Here is a 17,792-nt window from a genome sequence, read left to right on the forward strand (position 1 = left end):
ACGCACAATGCACTTTGGTACCACCTAATATACGTTATTACCCATTATTATTTATTATATAAGTTAGGTAGTATAATAGGTACCCTTATTATATCTGTGCGGTCACATATTATACGCGATTCGAAATGAGGATGTTATAATGACAATAATAATATTATAATTTATAATATACGACGCAATCGGAACCGCTTCTCGAGCTTATAAAATAATATGTACTGTGTTTAATTTATGTGTATAATTTTTTTTTCTTGATAAACGCCGTTCGTACCTATGCGAGTACTGCGATAGTGATACGTTATCAAAAAAAAATATGCAAATCGGTTCGTTTCTGCAATTGAACCGCGTCACGACGTACACACGCGTCCGGTTCCGCGACGCCAAGTGCCGATAACGTGAACGCGATTTAAATTTTTAATAATATGTATACCATTTAGCCACATAAAAGATACGTGGAAGGTTTTGACCAAATTTCGAGAGAAAAAAAATTACAGCTCGCGATGACGGTTAGGTAGTATAATAATTAATAGGTATTTGAAAAGCGCTTTCGATGTGATTTACTATACTGTGACCTGTTGTAGACGTCTGGCACCTGGCACTGTGTAGTAGAATATAACATCGCGGTTGTTGCGCCATCGCGGTATCATAATGTAGGTAATGTAAATATGGAATAAAACGTTCGGAGCTGCAGCTGAAAACGGTGAAAACGACTCCTCGAACGTAACCACCGCGCGCGAAGACTACAACAGCCGACTGTACCGACAATGTTACATCCTGTTTCAATGTTTTATCCTCGTTTATTAATATTATGATTTTTGCTGACACAGAGTTATATTCTATTCGTAAAATAGTATTATTCTGAAAAAATAACACTTATGCATTAGAGTTACGATTGAATGGCAATAATATTTCACGTATAGAAAAACATATATTATATATATATAAAAGCGAGGTATATACGTATCCACTTTTCCACGAAAACACATCAACGCTTTTGCATGATAAATAGCAGGCACCTCAACACTTCCTACACCTTTATAAAAAGTATAAATAAAGGTCATGACTCTCGCAGAAAATTAGTAATGACAACTACTACATTGTCGCTTAATATTATATATATATATTTCATATATGTTGCGAGTCTCGTGAATTTATCGTGTAAAATTTCACGAAAAAAGTAAATTTACTGGAAAAAAAATTGAGTGGGATGTTTTATTTAGTAACACGAGATATCACTATAATATACGCAATTAATACGATATTAACCGATGATACGCTGCATGCAGATAACATGATATAACACTATGTCATAATAATATGAAAAAGTCCGTGCAAAAGCAATACATATTCTGCTAAGGTAATATTTGATAAAGAACAAAAAATTACAAGTATATTCTTGCAAGAACGAGACAGATCCAATAACTCACATAAGAAATATAATGCACTATTATATCCTATCTGGACCTATCTGGATTTTTATTTTCTGGTGAAAAACCAGCTGATAACTCAGAGACAATACTATAATGAATACTAAGTTCTGATCAAAACACAAGATAGCTCCGAAAATTAAAACTGTTTTATTTTTATTTTCGGAAAAGTTTTGAAAAATGGAATTGTCTGATCTTTTAAACGGACCCTTTCTTATTTATTCAATATTCTTAATGCATTCCAATCACATCTGATAATGCATAGATATTATACTCGTATATGCAGAATGTGAATATGTGATTGACAATACATAGTTTCATATTCACAACGATGGCTATTAATTTTGTAATATTAATTAACCAATTTCAGGTTGGTATAATAGGTAGTTACCGTACATTTGGTAAAGTTAACCGGTAAAACGCACATAACCGGTAGGGACCCGTTTGACTCGTCCAAAAACCGCGCGGCGTATAATTAAGTATATTGGCGATTTTCGTTTAAACAATGATATACTTATGCACATAAGTAACAATATATTAGAATATAGTTTCATTGTTCCGAAGAGCTTTAACTCCCACCCACGCACGACGACCGTCCATATGGGTACCTGCCTGTCAACGTTAAACTGACCCCGGTGCAGTGCGACGGTTCGCACGCGTCGAACATGCTTAGCGTGTACCTATCTGCCAGTCATTGTTTGTATAGCACCGGGTCGGCAGCGGGCGTGTGTGTGTGTGTGTGTGTGAGTGTGTGCGTGAAAATAAATTAATAACAATATGATAATATGATAATAATATGTAACAAAACCCATCGTCGTCGGTGCATTTGAACAAACACGTCGGCTCGATAGCGCGTGCGCGCCCACCCACACACGTCGAAGTGAACGCGCGTTAAACACAGTACACTATCGTCGTTAAACAGTGGTTCTACGCACACTTCATAATATTATTATTATTTAAACGTCGCACAAAACTGTTATTATATTAATATTAAAATTATTATTTACCGATTGAACAATATTATCATGCTGGTACCCGGCGAATTTCCTACGGCTACCCGCGGGTCACCGACTCCGTACCCGCTGCAGTCGTGCGAGTGACGACTATCCCCGCTGGCACCCACCGCCCGACATTGACGTCCGCCGACTTGTTGGACTCGGTGCAACGATGACCGCCACCCGATACTTTACCGTGGACTCGGTGGTCCAACCGGTACAGCCGGCAGCCTCCACCGCAGCCACGACGACTGCAGACTCCTCCACCGCAGCTCCGAGCGCCGGACGCGGTGGTATCGTGCAGGTCGTGGCCGGTTGTAACCGCGATCGTGACCAAACCGCTACCACAACCGCATCTTCGTCTCCGCTCCAGCCCGCCGTGGACCATCGACCGACGTCCGTCAATCACCTTCCAGTAAGTGCATAAATTCATGCTGCATCATGTGTGCATTCACGGTCACCCTAACTCTGGTGGCCTACGAGGGGCCAATAGTTTTACCTCCGGTTGAAACTTGTCCAGCTGCACATTTTATACCCGATAATAATTACTTAAGAGTGCCAACCGAAAGCATTTTTTGCCTACGCATTATTGTCTGAAATATTATTATCATTATTTCGTATAAAAAACAAGACAAAGAAACAACGGAGTGTATTGTGTCTTAACGCTAATTTGTTGGTTTATAGCTGTAATATTATAAATAATTTATAATTACAATGCGTTACAATTAATGTAATATTTTTATACTAAAACTATCACGCTGTCGTCGTAGCAGGGTTAGGAGCATGTTAAGTGTGGTCCTTCATATTTTTTTACAATCTTATAAGGGCTTAGTAATATTTAACTTTTTTTAAACTTCTGCAAGCATCTTAATAACATCGCCTTGACGAATTGATTTTCGGGTTTACGTACATCCACGGATTTACCACGCTAAAGGCGCCAACTGAGTCAATAAATAAAATATATTGTAGGGCTGACACGATATTATACACACATATTACAGTATGTATATCGTATAATATTATGTTAAGCACGCCTCAGAGGTAATTTCGTCGTGTGATGTGACGATTTTATAACGAGACGTGTTGCGTGTGCCTCCTTCTTACTCGTTTAGTACATTAAAGAATTGAATTATTAGTGTTGAAGTGCTCTAAATGATACGTCGTTACAACCGACTAACCGAGTCATGGAAATTTAATTTAGTTGGCACATCATCGATGATATCGTTTTTCCATCTTTGCCGCTATAAAGTTTCCATAAACATATTAACTGGAACATATAATAATATCGTGAATAATGGATGAATTACTCGACGAGTGCTGACGTATCACGTGATATACAGACGCAGAATATAAATTCATGAAAATGCCATTTATAATTCTGCGATTCAGTTATTAATCCGATGCATTGCACGATTTCAATACAAATAATAATATATAACTTAACATTTTAAACTATTATCAAGCATGTTAAGTTATTTTAACTGCAACGAGTACCAATGATATAATATCTACGTTCTATACATTTGAAAGTCGTTTTTTCGCTAAGGCTCATTAACTCATTTTGTGGTTGTTTTCCATGTCGTTATAATTCAAACTCACAAGGTTAAAACAACACCAAATTATTTTAATTAAACTTAATTCTATTGAAATGAAAAGTATAATATTGTGCTCAAAATAACTTTTATGTGGTATCGATGTACCTTATAGACAATTTATTGGACTGTTGAATTAACTACTCGTTAAATCTATCTTCATTCTTCATTTAATACTTTTTATATATATTTTTATAGTGTTACCGTTACTTATATAATATAATATCGTTAATATTATTGTTACTCGAACAATAGTATAATATGTTATCGTAGTACAGAAATAAATTTACAACTATCTAATAGCGTAGGTTGTTTTACGAACGCTTAAAATTTGATCGATTTTTGTTAGGTTATAGCTAGGTTTACCAAATTAGTGGGACCATGTTAAACAGAATTCGTGTTATTACTTTTTCAGTCTTAGCGTTTCAATACAAGGTTTACTTACGCGTATAGACGTATAAAATATATATATAAATTTTTTATCGATGCATTTTTATTACCCAAAACCCGTGGGGTGACGCGTTCGCCGGAATTCGTCTCGGCACGCGTGTTATTCGGATCGAACATATTATTATATTTATATATATTTTTTCCGTCTACATTTATGAGAAAAAAGTCAATAATATTATTAATAATACGCACGATGCTATATATCCATTCCACAATAAATTGTGTCTGCGTGTATACAATACATAATATTAGGATTAGTAGGTATAGACACTCGAATATAGCAAACGTGAAACGGCGCACCGTTGCGAAAACGAAGCGAAACGAGTTTTGGTTTTTATATTACAGCTGCTTTTTTAAAGGCTCCGATTTCCGACGAATATTATTATTTGGCGAAAATGTAAATAATGTAGCCGGAGAAATATAATCGCTCAACTTTTAGGAAACGCGCCACGTTTCTCCTCCGAAGGTTAGGATTGCAAACTTCTCAAATCTAATAAAATTTAAGCTTATATATTATTATACACGTTTTCTATGCCATCCCCCCCCCCTGCACCCCACCGACACCGTTTAATTATTCAAGTGCAGCCGTTTCCACCGGAAACGTGGATTTGCTCGACCATTTCTTGTTTATTTATTTTTTAATCAAATTACATAAGTGTAGTCATAATAATACCTATAATATGTACAAGATATCTAATTAAAAATTCTTCGCATTTTTTTTTTTTACTTTATGCGAATCCTCATAACATATGTCACATCAACCCGCCCGCGACCCAAAAACAAAAAACCCAATAAACATTCGATCGCGACGAAAAAACATATTGTGGACGTCAAAATGTTAATATGTCAAACGTCATATTATAAGAAATAATTTGAGTTTTCAATCCAAAAATGTTGACGAAATATTATTTTTCAGCGCACACTCGCTGCTTATTAATAATATAACTCTTATACAAACCAGAGATATACCAGAGGTATTCAAACTGTGCTTCGTTGCGTCGAGAGATTTGGCGAAGGAAGCCGCGTCAAAGCACCGGAATTTATGTAGGTCATATATAAATATTATTTATAAACATTAAAGCAATTATGGAAACGATAATGAAAAACATTACGCGACTGTTTTAAGTTTTACTTCTAAAGTCACTGTTATTATCAACCATATTGGCCATATTGTGTCCGTATAGTTTCAATTTTTTCATAATAATTTGGGAGCCGTAAAAATACACAAATAGAAACCGCCTTAGCGGGATGAAAAAGTTTGAATACCTCTGCTAATAAACAACGTTTTGGTACAACTTGATTAAGTTCCTTCGACGAATATTACAAATTTAAAATATATAACAGCACAAGACTTCAATAATATGTAATAGTAAAAGGACCACATTATCGCTGTATGCAGCCAAAAAATATAGTATAATTATTTAGTCTTATTAATGTTTCGGGTTAAACGTTATTGTAGAATGTTACGCATTTACATAAGCCATCTAAAAACATAGTAATGCTTTAAACTGTAAAGTGTGAATAAATAATAACGATGCAATAACTAATAAGAGAGCAATGTACGCAATTTAAGCAATAAATTCTTAACATTGTGTCGTAGCTGCAAAGTCATTCATTTGATCTTCTTAGCAAACGTTTCGGTATATTTTTGTATTTATAAATACTTGAACTTACTGAATAATATTATATATACACGCTCGCATACCCGTTAAACAAACAAGTTGACTGGTATGTAAATTGTACATCATAAAAACAAAGGTTTTACATAATATCAAATATGTTATAGTATACATTTTTTTTGTGGTTTAATAATTAATAAAAGTGTACCAGCGTGAATGGTAAAAGTTTCTTGTTCATGACTTTGTGTAGCAATAAAACTAAAAATGTAGTTAACACTGAAATGTCATAATTTATTATTATATTAACAATAGTACATCTTCTATACAACATAAACATCTGCTGTACAAACGATGCAATTAATTTTAATCAGAACAATCAAAGCTAAAAACAAAAGAGAACGTATCTGTATATGACTTCCATGATTCGTTGACATTCGTATGATATGTTCGTATGATCCTATAAGTATCCCGAAAATAATAAAATTGAACGGCTAATTAATATACGTGTAATAAAAATGACCAGATTTTTTTATAATGGTATTAAGTTACAATTAGGTATAAAATTCTTGATACAATGTTTATAATAAATAATAATATCAATTATACATTTTGTGAATTATACAGTGAACCCATAACAGTCCTTATTATTGTAACTTGAAAATAATAATAAGCATTTAAACGGGTAAGTAAATAACCCTAAAAACAACTATTTTTTTCTCATTAGTATTTTTAACACTTTTTTTGTTTTAAACAAAGTCGCAAATATTTTCTCTTTATACCTAGAACTCATATTCATTATTCATAATTGAAACGGAAAACTTTCATTTCAAACAGTATTATTATTTCACTATCATATAGCACTTTTACCCTTGCATTTTTTTCTCCTGTCGTCAATATATATTATGCTTTATTTTTACCGTGTCAAAGAGAAGAGTTTTCATCTTACTAATTTTATTACTTATTTTGACGTTGTAAATAATTGTTGACGAAATATGAGCCAAGACCAGCCGACATGGCATTAATCAATTTTGGCTATTGGGCTGTACGTTCAAAGTTCAAACTCAGAAATTTCAGTCTCTGGCAAGGTTTCTCGGCTACCTACTATAAAGATTTTATTGTTGTGAAATTTAATAATTCCTTCAACATTTTAAGTATCTATATATGAAAAGGTATGCTAAAATTAATATGAAATATTATGTCAACATAAACTTTGTAAGTTGTAACTATAATATAATATATAGTTAATATATATTAATAAACTCATCGACTTAGTTTAGATTAACGTTAGTTTAATATTAAACTGAATCCTACTTAGTTTTAAATCAATATTCGATGTATTTATACAAAATACTCTAAACATATTGTTACGGCACTACTGTTTAAAAATACCACCGATTAAGAGTTAATTTAATTGCATATTATATGGCACTATTAATTCAACATATCCTTACTGAGACTCCGATTTTTGTTAAATTACTGTAGATATTTCTATAGTGTAGGTGTTTCTCAAAATATTATTTTTTTTCTCGATACCCCAAAGTTAATTTTCCCATAAAATATTGATCCTTGATAGGTAATTATACTAAAAAAAATATATGCACATCTAAAGCTTATGACCAGTAAAATAAATATTACTTACCGTGTTATAATATTATTATGTCTTAATTCAATATATGTCAAATTTTCATTATTTTAAACACATCTAACTACACTAACTGTTTTAAAATATATAGTATTAAGTGCGAAACGATAAATATTTAACCGATTAATTAATTGAATGTATGCATTTTAACAGTACTCAGCTATATAATAATATTTTTGTATACAATTATTAATGCGAAGCGTATGTTGTAGCCATCGTCGTGTTGCGACGAAATTCCCGATTGATAGACTCAATGACGAGCATAATAATTATTTATAATAATATGTTATAATATTACATTAATGATATATTATTATATTATGTAAGTGAGTCTTTCAGTCTTATAATATTATTACGATCGTACCTATACCAACCGTTTCAATAATAACAACGCTTGAACACAATATAATATTGCTGATCGACACTTCGAAAACTCTATGGACATTATTACGAATCCGATATTGTATTTCGTGAATATTCTTCGATGGCTACACACGTTGTGCAACGTTTGAATCGCGTCAGTATAATATAAACTATAAACCGGACGTTAAATGTAACGATCACAATAGTAATTTTATCTCGAACATGTCGCCTGTAATATTATTATTGCCCATAAATCCACCACTGTTCCGACCGTTTATCGCATAATTGTATAAATTACAGAAAGCACGACCAAAATCGGTGATAGTAATAATATAATATATAATGTCCTGTTAGTTGGCCTGTAAATCTCGGCCCGCGTTTTATTATTTAGTACAAATTAATAACGAATAACAATCGTATAAAAACAAGGAGGAAAGTACCATTTTTAAAAAAAAAAAAACAAAATATGACGTGCCAACACTTATTATTGAATACCTTTATGGTGGTATTGTAATTTGTATTCCTGCAATCCTGCACATAAAAGGTTCACAAAACATCTTATTCAGACCTTATAATAACACGGCCGCACAGGTATTGTTTTTGTTTATCAACATTTGAACCTTTATAAACCTTACTCGTTCACAGTACACACGTCGATTTCAAACAACAGTAAGTATCCCATATATCATATTTAATACCTACCATACATGACCATAATATCCTACTCTGGCTTCCATATTATTATACCTTTTACCTTTTGTTTTTATACATATACAAATCTGAAGGGTTGTACATCATTTCCAACGAATTATTATAGGTACGATTTTTTTAAATTTAAAATGTTAAAAGAAATATCAATTTTATTGTGCTTTCAACGTAGATACTCTTCTCTATATTCATCGAAAAAATAAATTGATACAATTTGGACAGAATATACAGATACCGAGTGGCCGGGTTATTGGCAATCGTTTCTATTCGTTCGTCTCAACCAGGATAGTTGTATATTATCATAATTATAAATTTGAACATTAAAGTAGGTATAATGATGAATCGTAATGAATACAACATTACGACTACCTAATTATCAAGAGAATATCAATTAAAATGCTCTCACTGAGATTTCTATACACATTTGGCATAATGTACCAGCTAGGACGATCAAGAGATGATTACTTCAATATATTATATTGGAGACATTTTATGACACACCTGGGTCCACTATAAACATAAATAAACCAAATAATTATCTACCTTCTTTCAGTATCCTAATGCAACTTAAATAAATAGAAAACTATTAATTAATTAATGTTTATACTGTGGATGGGTACACATATTAGAGTGTATATACAGTTTATACGTTTAATCTGTAATTCTCTAGGCAGAATGTTCATTCAAAATATGTTTGAATGAAAAAAAAATATCATAAGCTACAACAAATGGGTTTAGCGTTCCTTTTATATTATCTTTTATTAAACTTTACATATAATTGATTTAAACAAGTAGGTACTAGAATTATTGATAAACATTAAAACAGTATTTTTATAGAAAAAATAAAGGTGGGCTGCAAGTGGGTACTATTCTTCTATACAGTAAGTGTCGAGTGGGTCTTGGTGTTTGAAGTGTTAAATTTGAATTCAATGATATAAAATTGTATACGAAAAACGATTCTGAGAAAAGATGTCAGACTATATTACTAAGTATATTTTATGATATCATAGCTATTAATTTATTTTTTACCGAAAACAAATTGCATTAGAAGCCCTGGAGGCAAATAGTAGGTACAGTGGGAATACAGTAGGTTATAAATTAATAGACAATACTTAAATTCTAGTACAAAATACAGCGATAAACAATAAAATTACTTAAATATAATTGATTTTAGACAATATTAATGTCATGGTAAAAGAAAACAAAATCTTTAATAGTATTACAACTCATTAGGAATATGTTAATAGGCCCAAAATGGCTATAATTTTATCATTGTATGTATAAAATATAATAATATTTTTAAATTACAATAAAATGACTAAAAGTGTTTATAAATTCGTTTAAATATCTATTTCAGTCCAAATTTCAAATTTAAATATGTATAAAAAATGTTATTGTTAATAAACTAATTTTTTGGTTGAAGTATGCGAAGTACTTAGGAACTTGTTTTTCCTGACTCTTGAATTTGACTGTGCATTTTTTACTGTTGACCCCCTTAAGGTAGCAAATAAATTCATTTTCCTACCAAAAAAAATATGTTGATATGGGAAATCAAAGCAAGACAAAATATGGCAATGATATGCAGACAAAAAACACACACATCATTGTAAAATCAATTTCATTCATCGCTCCGTTCAAAATCTAAAATACTACAAAAATCCACAATTCATTATAATCATTATTCATATTTATATATTTAATTATTCAAGGAATATAAATAAACCTAAATTTTAAATTAAAAATTATGGTATACGTTATAATCGTTGACTTAGCCAACTAGTTAATAAAATAAAAACATTCGTACCTATACGCTTTGGTTTTAAAGTAAATAATAGGTTATAGATAACTACAACTCTCAGCTGCTTCATTTGAAAATCAATCACTGGTTAAATTTAATTATATTTATAAGTTATAACCATTAGTTTAGGCAATGGCAATACCAATAAAAATATGACTCAGTATAAGTACCTCAGTTTTTTTTCTCGACAAAAAACTTACCTGCAAAATCCATATCAACCTGCAAACTCATTCAAGGCTATACCAGAATGAAAACGCTTTATCCCATAATAAGCTAAGCATTCACTCCAAATAAAATCATCGTTCTTACTATACACCTCAATAGTCCACCTGTTATAATAGCCTGAACATATCCTACAGTTTAATTATGGAAGTCAACCTCATCCACAAAAATGAAATAGGTAAATCCAAACGAGAAAAATTCCATTGATATGAGTATCTCATCATAAATTATGGCATTTAATAAAATATAATATATTATATACACAAAAAAATCATAAGTGTAATCAAAATATTTTTAATCCGGTTATTTTGCTTTTAAATTAAATTTCTAGAAATGTAATAATATATAATGTTAAGCTTTTGAATTAAATAAATTGCACAGTAACGCACCTATACACAGTTATTGTACAAGGACGCATTTTTTTTTTATTTACAATAACCACGTTTGGTGAAATATGACTCATATTAATAAATATTAGACAATATACACTGAATAGGTTTGTACATAATATTATAATAATAATAAGTTAATAATCATGTAGGTACATAAAACATTTATAATTTAAAAAAGTTTGCTACCTTTGAAGTATGACATTAAATAGCACATCAGTACGTAATTAGTTCAATACGTGCCGTTGTATTTAGTTATTATTAATTAATAATCGTTACGTATAGCTAATGTTAAAAATACTTATGAAAATCACAATTTAACACGTATAGATGTATAATAAATTATATGTGTCGTAACTGATATAATATATTATTATCATCAATTTCAAGTATAATATTATGAACCTATATATCAATATTCAATTACATCCACCTAAATTTGAGCAGTATAATTAATAACATTATATATTTTATACTAACGCGTATTATCATTTATAAAGTTAATTTATTTTCAATTACGGTACACTAAATTATAATATCAACGTTCGTAATTTATGTTAAAATTTTTAATTTAGAAAATTTAGTCTATCATCACGAACCATTTATTATACTCTACCACAACCTGTCGTTAGATGATATTATGCGATTATAACGTTAAAATGTATAAAATCAATGATCAGGTATTTTTAAAATAGCTTAAATACTTAAATAACAAGACATGAAAATCATATTGCTTAAGCGTTTCGAAACTTTCGTCATTTTCATATAACACACTCAATTATTAAATGCCGAATTAATGTTGTATTAAATATTGTTTTAAAATAACAACAATATACCTACAACTAAATATTAGATTGGATTGTTTTTGGTTATTACTAATAAACTAATAGCTTATTAGATTTATAATTTTATAATTTATTAACAGACAGTAATATATATTGTTCACGAGTAATAAAATAGTAGAAGAGAAATAATATGTTAAGTTAATACTACGGTAAAAATATTCAACATTGTCGGTAGTAATGTACAAAAGCTAATAAAAAAATACCAGCTCGAATTGTAAAGCTCGTGACGAACCGCAAACGATAATATTATTATTATTTGGGTACAATTTGAAAATGTGAACATTTGATTAAGTTTCGAACGCCAATTGTAATAAGCATAAGTAATATAATATAATTTAATAATACTACATCGATTTTAAAATGCGGTACCTTCGCTCAAACTGCGAAATATATTAATGTAACGTAGTTGGTAGATAATATATAATATATTGTGTACTTAAGCTTGACGATCGTTTTGCAAAAACGTGTTAACATTATAATAACGATAAAAATAATACGTTCAAAAATGTGCTGTATAGCACCTATACATATGCGTGAAACTAGTTGCAATTTAGAATTTATGACGAATAATTAAGATTACGTTTGCATTTTTTAAAGGTCGATGTTATTTCCTAGCTAACGACATTTTATACTATCTTTTTTTTTTGTATTATTATAAAAATTTTTTATGAATAATTACAACTTTATTTATCGTAATAATATATTCAATGACCTTTTTTTAAAAATGTACACACTACACGTAGAATCTGATTTTAATAAAAATAAAACACCACTTACACGATTGGTTTTATGCAGGTTTCCACTCTAATCTATTGAAACATAATTCTTACGGTTCTTCGAGTCTTTTTTATTGATATCTTTCTAAAATTGTTGTAATAGGAACCTTAAATTTTCAGGGAATTTCCACTTTCTTTCTGACGTTGTTTTCATCGTACTCGATTATAATTAAAGACTTTATTATTGAAGCCTGAAAGACTTTATTATTTTATAATTCAGTAGACGTTTGTGATGAAATAATAATTTCTTATCATAATATTTTTCTCAGTTTTTATAATTTACTAAATATTTTGACTCATTTCGTTTATCTTGTTGAGTTTGAAACCCTTTGTTATACTGTTTCGAGTAGTCAAGTCTGAACTCATGAAATTTGAAGTATCTATTACGATAACACCGTGTTTGAAAGTTACTTCATCGTTAGTCGTTTCTACTTTGCTCGACGGTCTAGTTTCAGTCGTTTCACAATCATTTTTCACAGTATCAAGATCCATAATATAACATAATAGACCCTCAGGTTTTTTTGTCTCGATATTTGATTCTATTTTTCTTTTACTGTCATAAATTATTGTGGGTAGTTGATTTTTTTTTTGAAAAGCTTTTTCTTTTGTTCTATAAGTCTTTGTTTTTATGGTCATCAGAAGAATAATTTTACAGGATATAGCGTATAGTATTTACTATCATTTTCATATAAATATTTATGAATTCTAAAAAAAACATTTTTCATTATGTAAAACATTTGTAAAAGATAATTTGTTCGGGTTTTTAGACCATCCGCTCAATAGATGTATTATATAATAATAATAGTCTTTTTCACAGCTTTTGACGACGACTACGCACTCGTCGTCCGGTGACGCTCAACGACAACAGTTACACCGGAAACGATATTCCGTCACTGACTTGATGGACAAACTTCTGGAAGACATTTACAGAGTAGGTGGTAGCAGCGTGGCCTCCGAATCGTCGACAGACCAGACGAATTGGAGTGACGGCGGCGGTAGGCCAACGATCGCCACGAACGAAGGATGGTCCAAGAGACTGACAAGAAAAAGTAAAACTTAACTCAATAACGCAGTTCATTACTTTTTAAGACTCCTTTTAAGTTATGTCGTTCGTATTATATTCACGTTTTATAATTAACACTGTGGTTATCAATTTCCGACCGCTCCTTATTCGATTTGTTTGTTGTTCAAAACTTACTTATCAGAAATGAATTTTGATGATTTTTTTTAAGCGTTTCAGATTTTTATATAAAATATTTTAATAGCCATCAACAGAAAATTGTATACATAGACTACCTATGCTATGTAATAAATAAGCTGTACTTACGCAATTTTTAAGTGAAAATTGGGAAAAAAATAAATAGATATAAATTCCTTACTTCTAAAAATATAAATTATGACGAATATTCAAACAAGTTAATTACATTACTAACAAGTGTTATATTCCTACCATATTAAAAATATTAATAATATTTATAGTTGCTATTTATTATTTTATTGAATTTATACAATGGAATGCATGATAACCATCACACATGATCGACTACAGATACTAGTTTAAATATACGATTTAACTAAAACAAATATTATACTTGGAAGCCAAAATTGATGATGTGTGATGTATCTGCAACGTCGGTCAAAATAAAATTGATCGACAATTCAATGTACCTAAAACAATAGACATAAAAAAATTAGTGAATATATATTATATTGACAAAAACTTGTGATCATTAAGTTAATAACAGCAGCTGTACAAATAGTGCATAATATTTTACAGGTGGATGATACTAGTTCACAAACATAATATTCATTCATGTAATCGTGTGATGTTCAGTATATAAGAAATTGTGTGGGTACAATCAAATCTGTTGAAAATGTTATTAAAATTTAAGCTATGTGGGCAAGCGTACTGAAGAATAAAATTTAAAAAAATATACCCAAGTAGGTACTAAATGATTCAAATTGATTTCAATATGTGATACACGTCGAGTTTTCAAACCACGATAAAATCATAAAACTATTTTTTGAAATTGTTCAACCTATTATAGAATCTTTTGAACTTGAGAGACTTTTAATGAGCTGGGGAATTACGCGCAAACATGGATCATAAATTTAAAGATGTTTTTGAGAAAACTGAAGTTCTTTTGAAATCTATCAAAACAATATTAGAATTTTCACAAAATTCTCACAAATTTCTATAAATATTAAACTTATTGTCCTGAAATAAATAAAATATAGCCATTTGAGTAGAATTCAATATAATCAAACTCATCAATAGAATCAAGTGGTTTGATTTATTTCATAATTTTTTAATTTTGATTTTTTATAATTTATTTAATTAAGTCTGAAGCGTAAGTGGTGTCGTGACCTCTTAAATTAATCTAAATTTAATTTAATCTAATTAACTAAAAAAAAAAAAATTAATAAATAATTTATCAAACTAGCAGAAAGTGCTATCAATGAGTGGCTTCTTTCAACAAAACCTCATGGCATGTTAACCTTTATCACATTTTCTTATTGTGTCTAGTATGGATACAGATTGTTAATTACTTTTGAAAATAAAAATAAAAAAAAAAGTTTTTCTTACAAATACCTGAATTAAAACCAAAATGTTTCAAATTTAAAATATAATACATTATATAGTTTCCTAATTAATAATTATGTTGATTTTTTATAATTTTCAAACCCTTTCAAAGTAATTCTAATATAATAAATAAATAATTTTTTTCTAATCACGGCGTAGTTTTGTACTGTTTTTTCGAATATCAGTCGGTGGGTAGATTAAAAGCACATTTAATATTATAATAAATGCGTACGATCAACGGTTGTTGGTGTCTTCACGAACCGCGGACAAACTTACTACGATAATAATATTACAGTCTATATTATAGTCGTTTCATCCAGCAGATTCGTATTGACTGATACGTCGGGTGTAAACATTATGTACCGTGGCCACGTATATTTCCACGGAGAACGATACATACGCATATTATTATAATATTATTCCATCGACGTGCGGACGAAGAATATCACAATCATGAATCAAATAAAAATAATATCGAAACTCATATCACCAGAGACCACCATTCGTATGTAATATACATTATACCCACTGTTCACTCGATCTATACTTGTATAGAATATTATAATAATACGCATGAAAGTTTAATAATATAACATATTATTATAGGAACACGCACGCCTAACTCGAAGTATAGTTTTGAGTGCAGGGCAGAACACATCGTTGTAATATTTTTTAACACGACTACCTATATTATATAGGTACGTGTTTTACAATGATCAATACGTTTTCAACAGTATAATCTAAACGCACGCGAATCTCGTCAGCTTTTTTCTTTGATTCGACGAAAACTTTAAACGTTATAAATAGACGTAGGTAGTGTCGTGAAATTAATTTTAAGCTCAATTAGAGATAAATCTGATGGTCCAAAAAAATTAAAAACAAACATGTAAATGCAACAACTTATCAGAGCCCTAGTTATATAGTTCATATCTATCCTCGTGCTTTTTAAATAGTAAAATATACTATTATACTCATAGTATATTATATTATACAACCAGTGGCGTATTATCGATGAATCCAGTGGGGTGTGGGGGAAGGAACAGTGTATCTGGTTCTCACTCCGGCCACCATGGAACTAAAAAAAAAAATAATCATAACAATTCATCATTTCTTTCCTAACATTTTTTTTAGGTTTTTTATTTAGGAACCTAGAATTGGACGAAAAATAATTTAAATTTAAAATATGACAATATCATTTGAATATTTATGATACCGGACTATGGGTACACACTACACAAGTTAGTTGACGATAATAAATAAAAGTGGTCTTATGAATTTTTAGTTTTAACTATACTACCTTCTGTTACCAACTTGCTTATGAATTACCTATACCTAACATATTAATAAACCACGTTGAAAATACTAAACAAATTCAGTTTATTATTCAAATATTTGAACAGCTAACCCTTCCACCCCCTAGAAAAAACTTACACCACGGTTTTATCACTAAGCTCGTGATATAAGTAATTTTATTATTTAATAAATGTACACAGTATATTACGTTTCGCGAACCCCCCCCCCCACACACACACACACCCGGCGAGTGCACACTTTATACTATAATACACCTTTTATAATATAATATAATATATAATATATTATATAATTCTCTGCGCCGGGTCATTATTATTTTGCTCATTATTTTCCGCTCGTGCGCGTGTAAACATCCGCTCGAGAATAATGTTACACATTAAAACATTGTGTGACTTTGCATGGCCGTCCACGACAGTCATTTTGTTACACGCGTCACGTTTGAAATTTATCAAGAAAATAAGATTAAGATACGTATATTTCAGAATATTGCATTAAGTTTGTCACAGGAGCGAAAATACAAACTGTTATGCGAGTACGCTATGACGAGATGAAATTAATTTTTTTCAAAATCCAAAGGCCATAAGTAAAACGCTAAAAATCGATTGGCATGTTTAATTAACGAACTAATCGTTGATTGATTAAAGTTTTAACCATCACGGTCGGTCGGACGTAATATAGCGAATATTAATAATTTTTCCACGAAAGCGGTTAACCAACATTTTCTGGTCTCAATATCACCTCTGCGGACTGCGTTGAAAATATGTTTTATGATTATAGCTAATACCTTTTGTTTATGTTTTGAATGAAGCCAATATTGCACGCCTAATTCACATAATGAGTACTTAAAACGTGTCCATGTTATTTGTTAAAAGTGTTAAGTTATTAATTTCATCATGCAAGGCGTGTAGGATAGGTTTATTAATTGTCTGTATTTCTTTTTCAAAAATGCATTGACATATTACAATGTTACGAAAACGATTCATTCCTACATAGTTTTGGTTCGACGGATTATCAATCGATTATTTCAGACTCTGTTGCATGATTTGATCTATCGGCCTATTAAGGTAACAT

General features: G+C 30.4%; 1 protein-coding gene across 5 annotated transcripts in view; it reads left to right on the forward strand.

Annotated features, from left to right (window-relative positions):
- Positions 1–2,245: 2,245 nt before the first annotated feature.
- Positions 2,246–17,792, forward strand: part of LOC132952422 (TBC1 domain family member 30-like) — a 41,951-nt gene continuing 26,404 nt past the window's right edge. For 2 of the 5 annotated variants that reach the window (XM_061024716.1, XM_061024717.1), the window contains exons 1-2: positions 2,246–2,834; positions 13,641–13,872. In XM_061024716.1, the coding sequence (XP_060880699.1) occupies positions 2,592–2,834; positions 13,641–13,872 (475 nt within the window). In that variant the 5' untranslated portion in view covers positions 2,246–2,591. Of the gene's footprint in view, positions 2,835–11,846; positions 11,883–13,354; positions 13,492–13,640; positions 13,873–17,792 lie in introns of those variants that run through there. The other 3 variants (XM_061024718.1, XM_061024719.1, XM_061024720.1) reach the window with 3 other exon arrangements.

The sequence above is a fragment of the Metopolophium dirhodum genome, chromosome 9 (assembly GCF_019925205.1).
Source record: "Metopolophium dirhodum isolate CAU chromosome 9, ASM1992520v1, whole genome shotgun sequence".
Taxonomy (NCBI): domain Eukaryota; kingdom Metazoa; phylum Arthropoda; class Insecta; order Hemiptera; family Aphididae; genus Metopolophium; species Metopolophium dirhodum.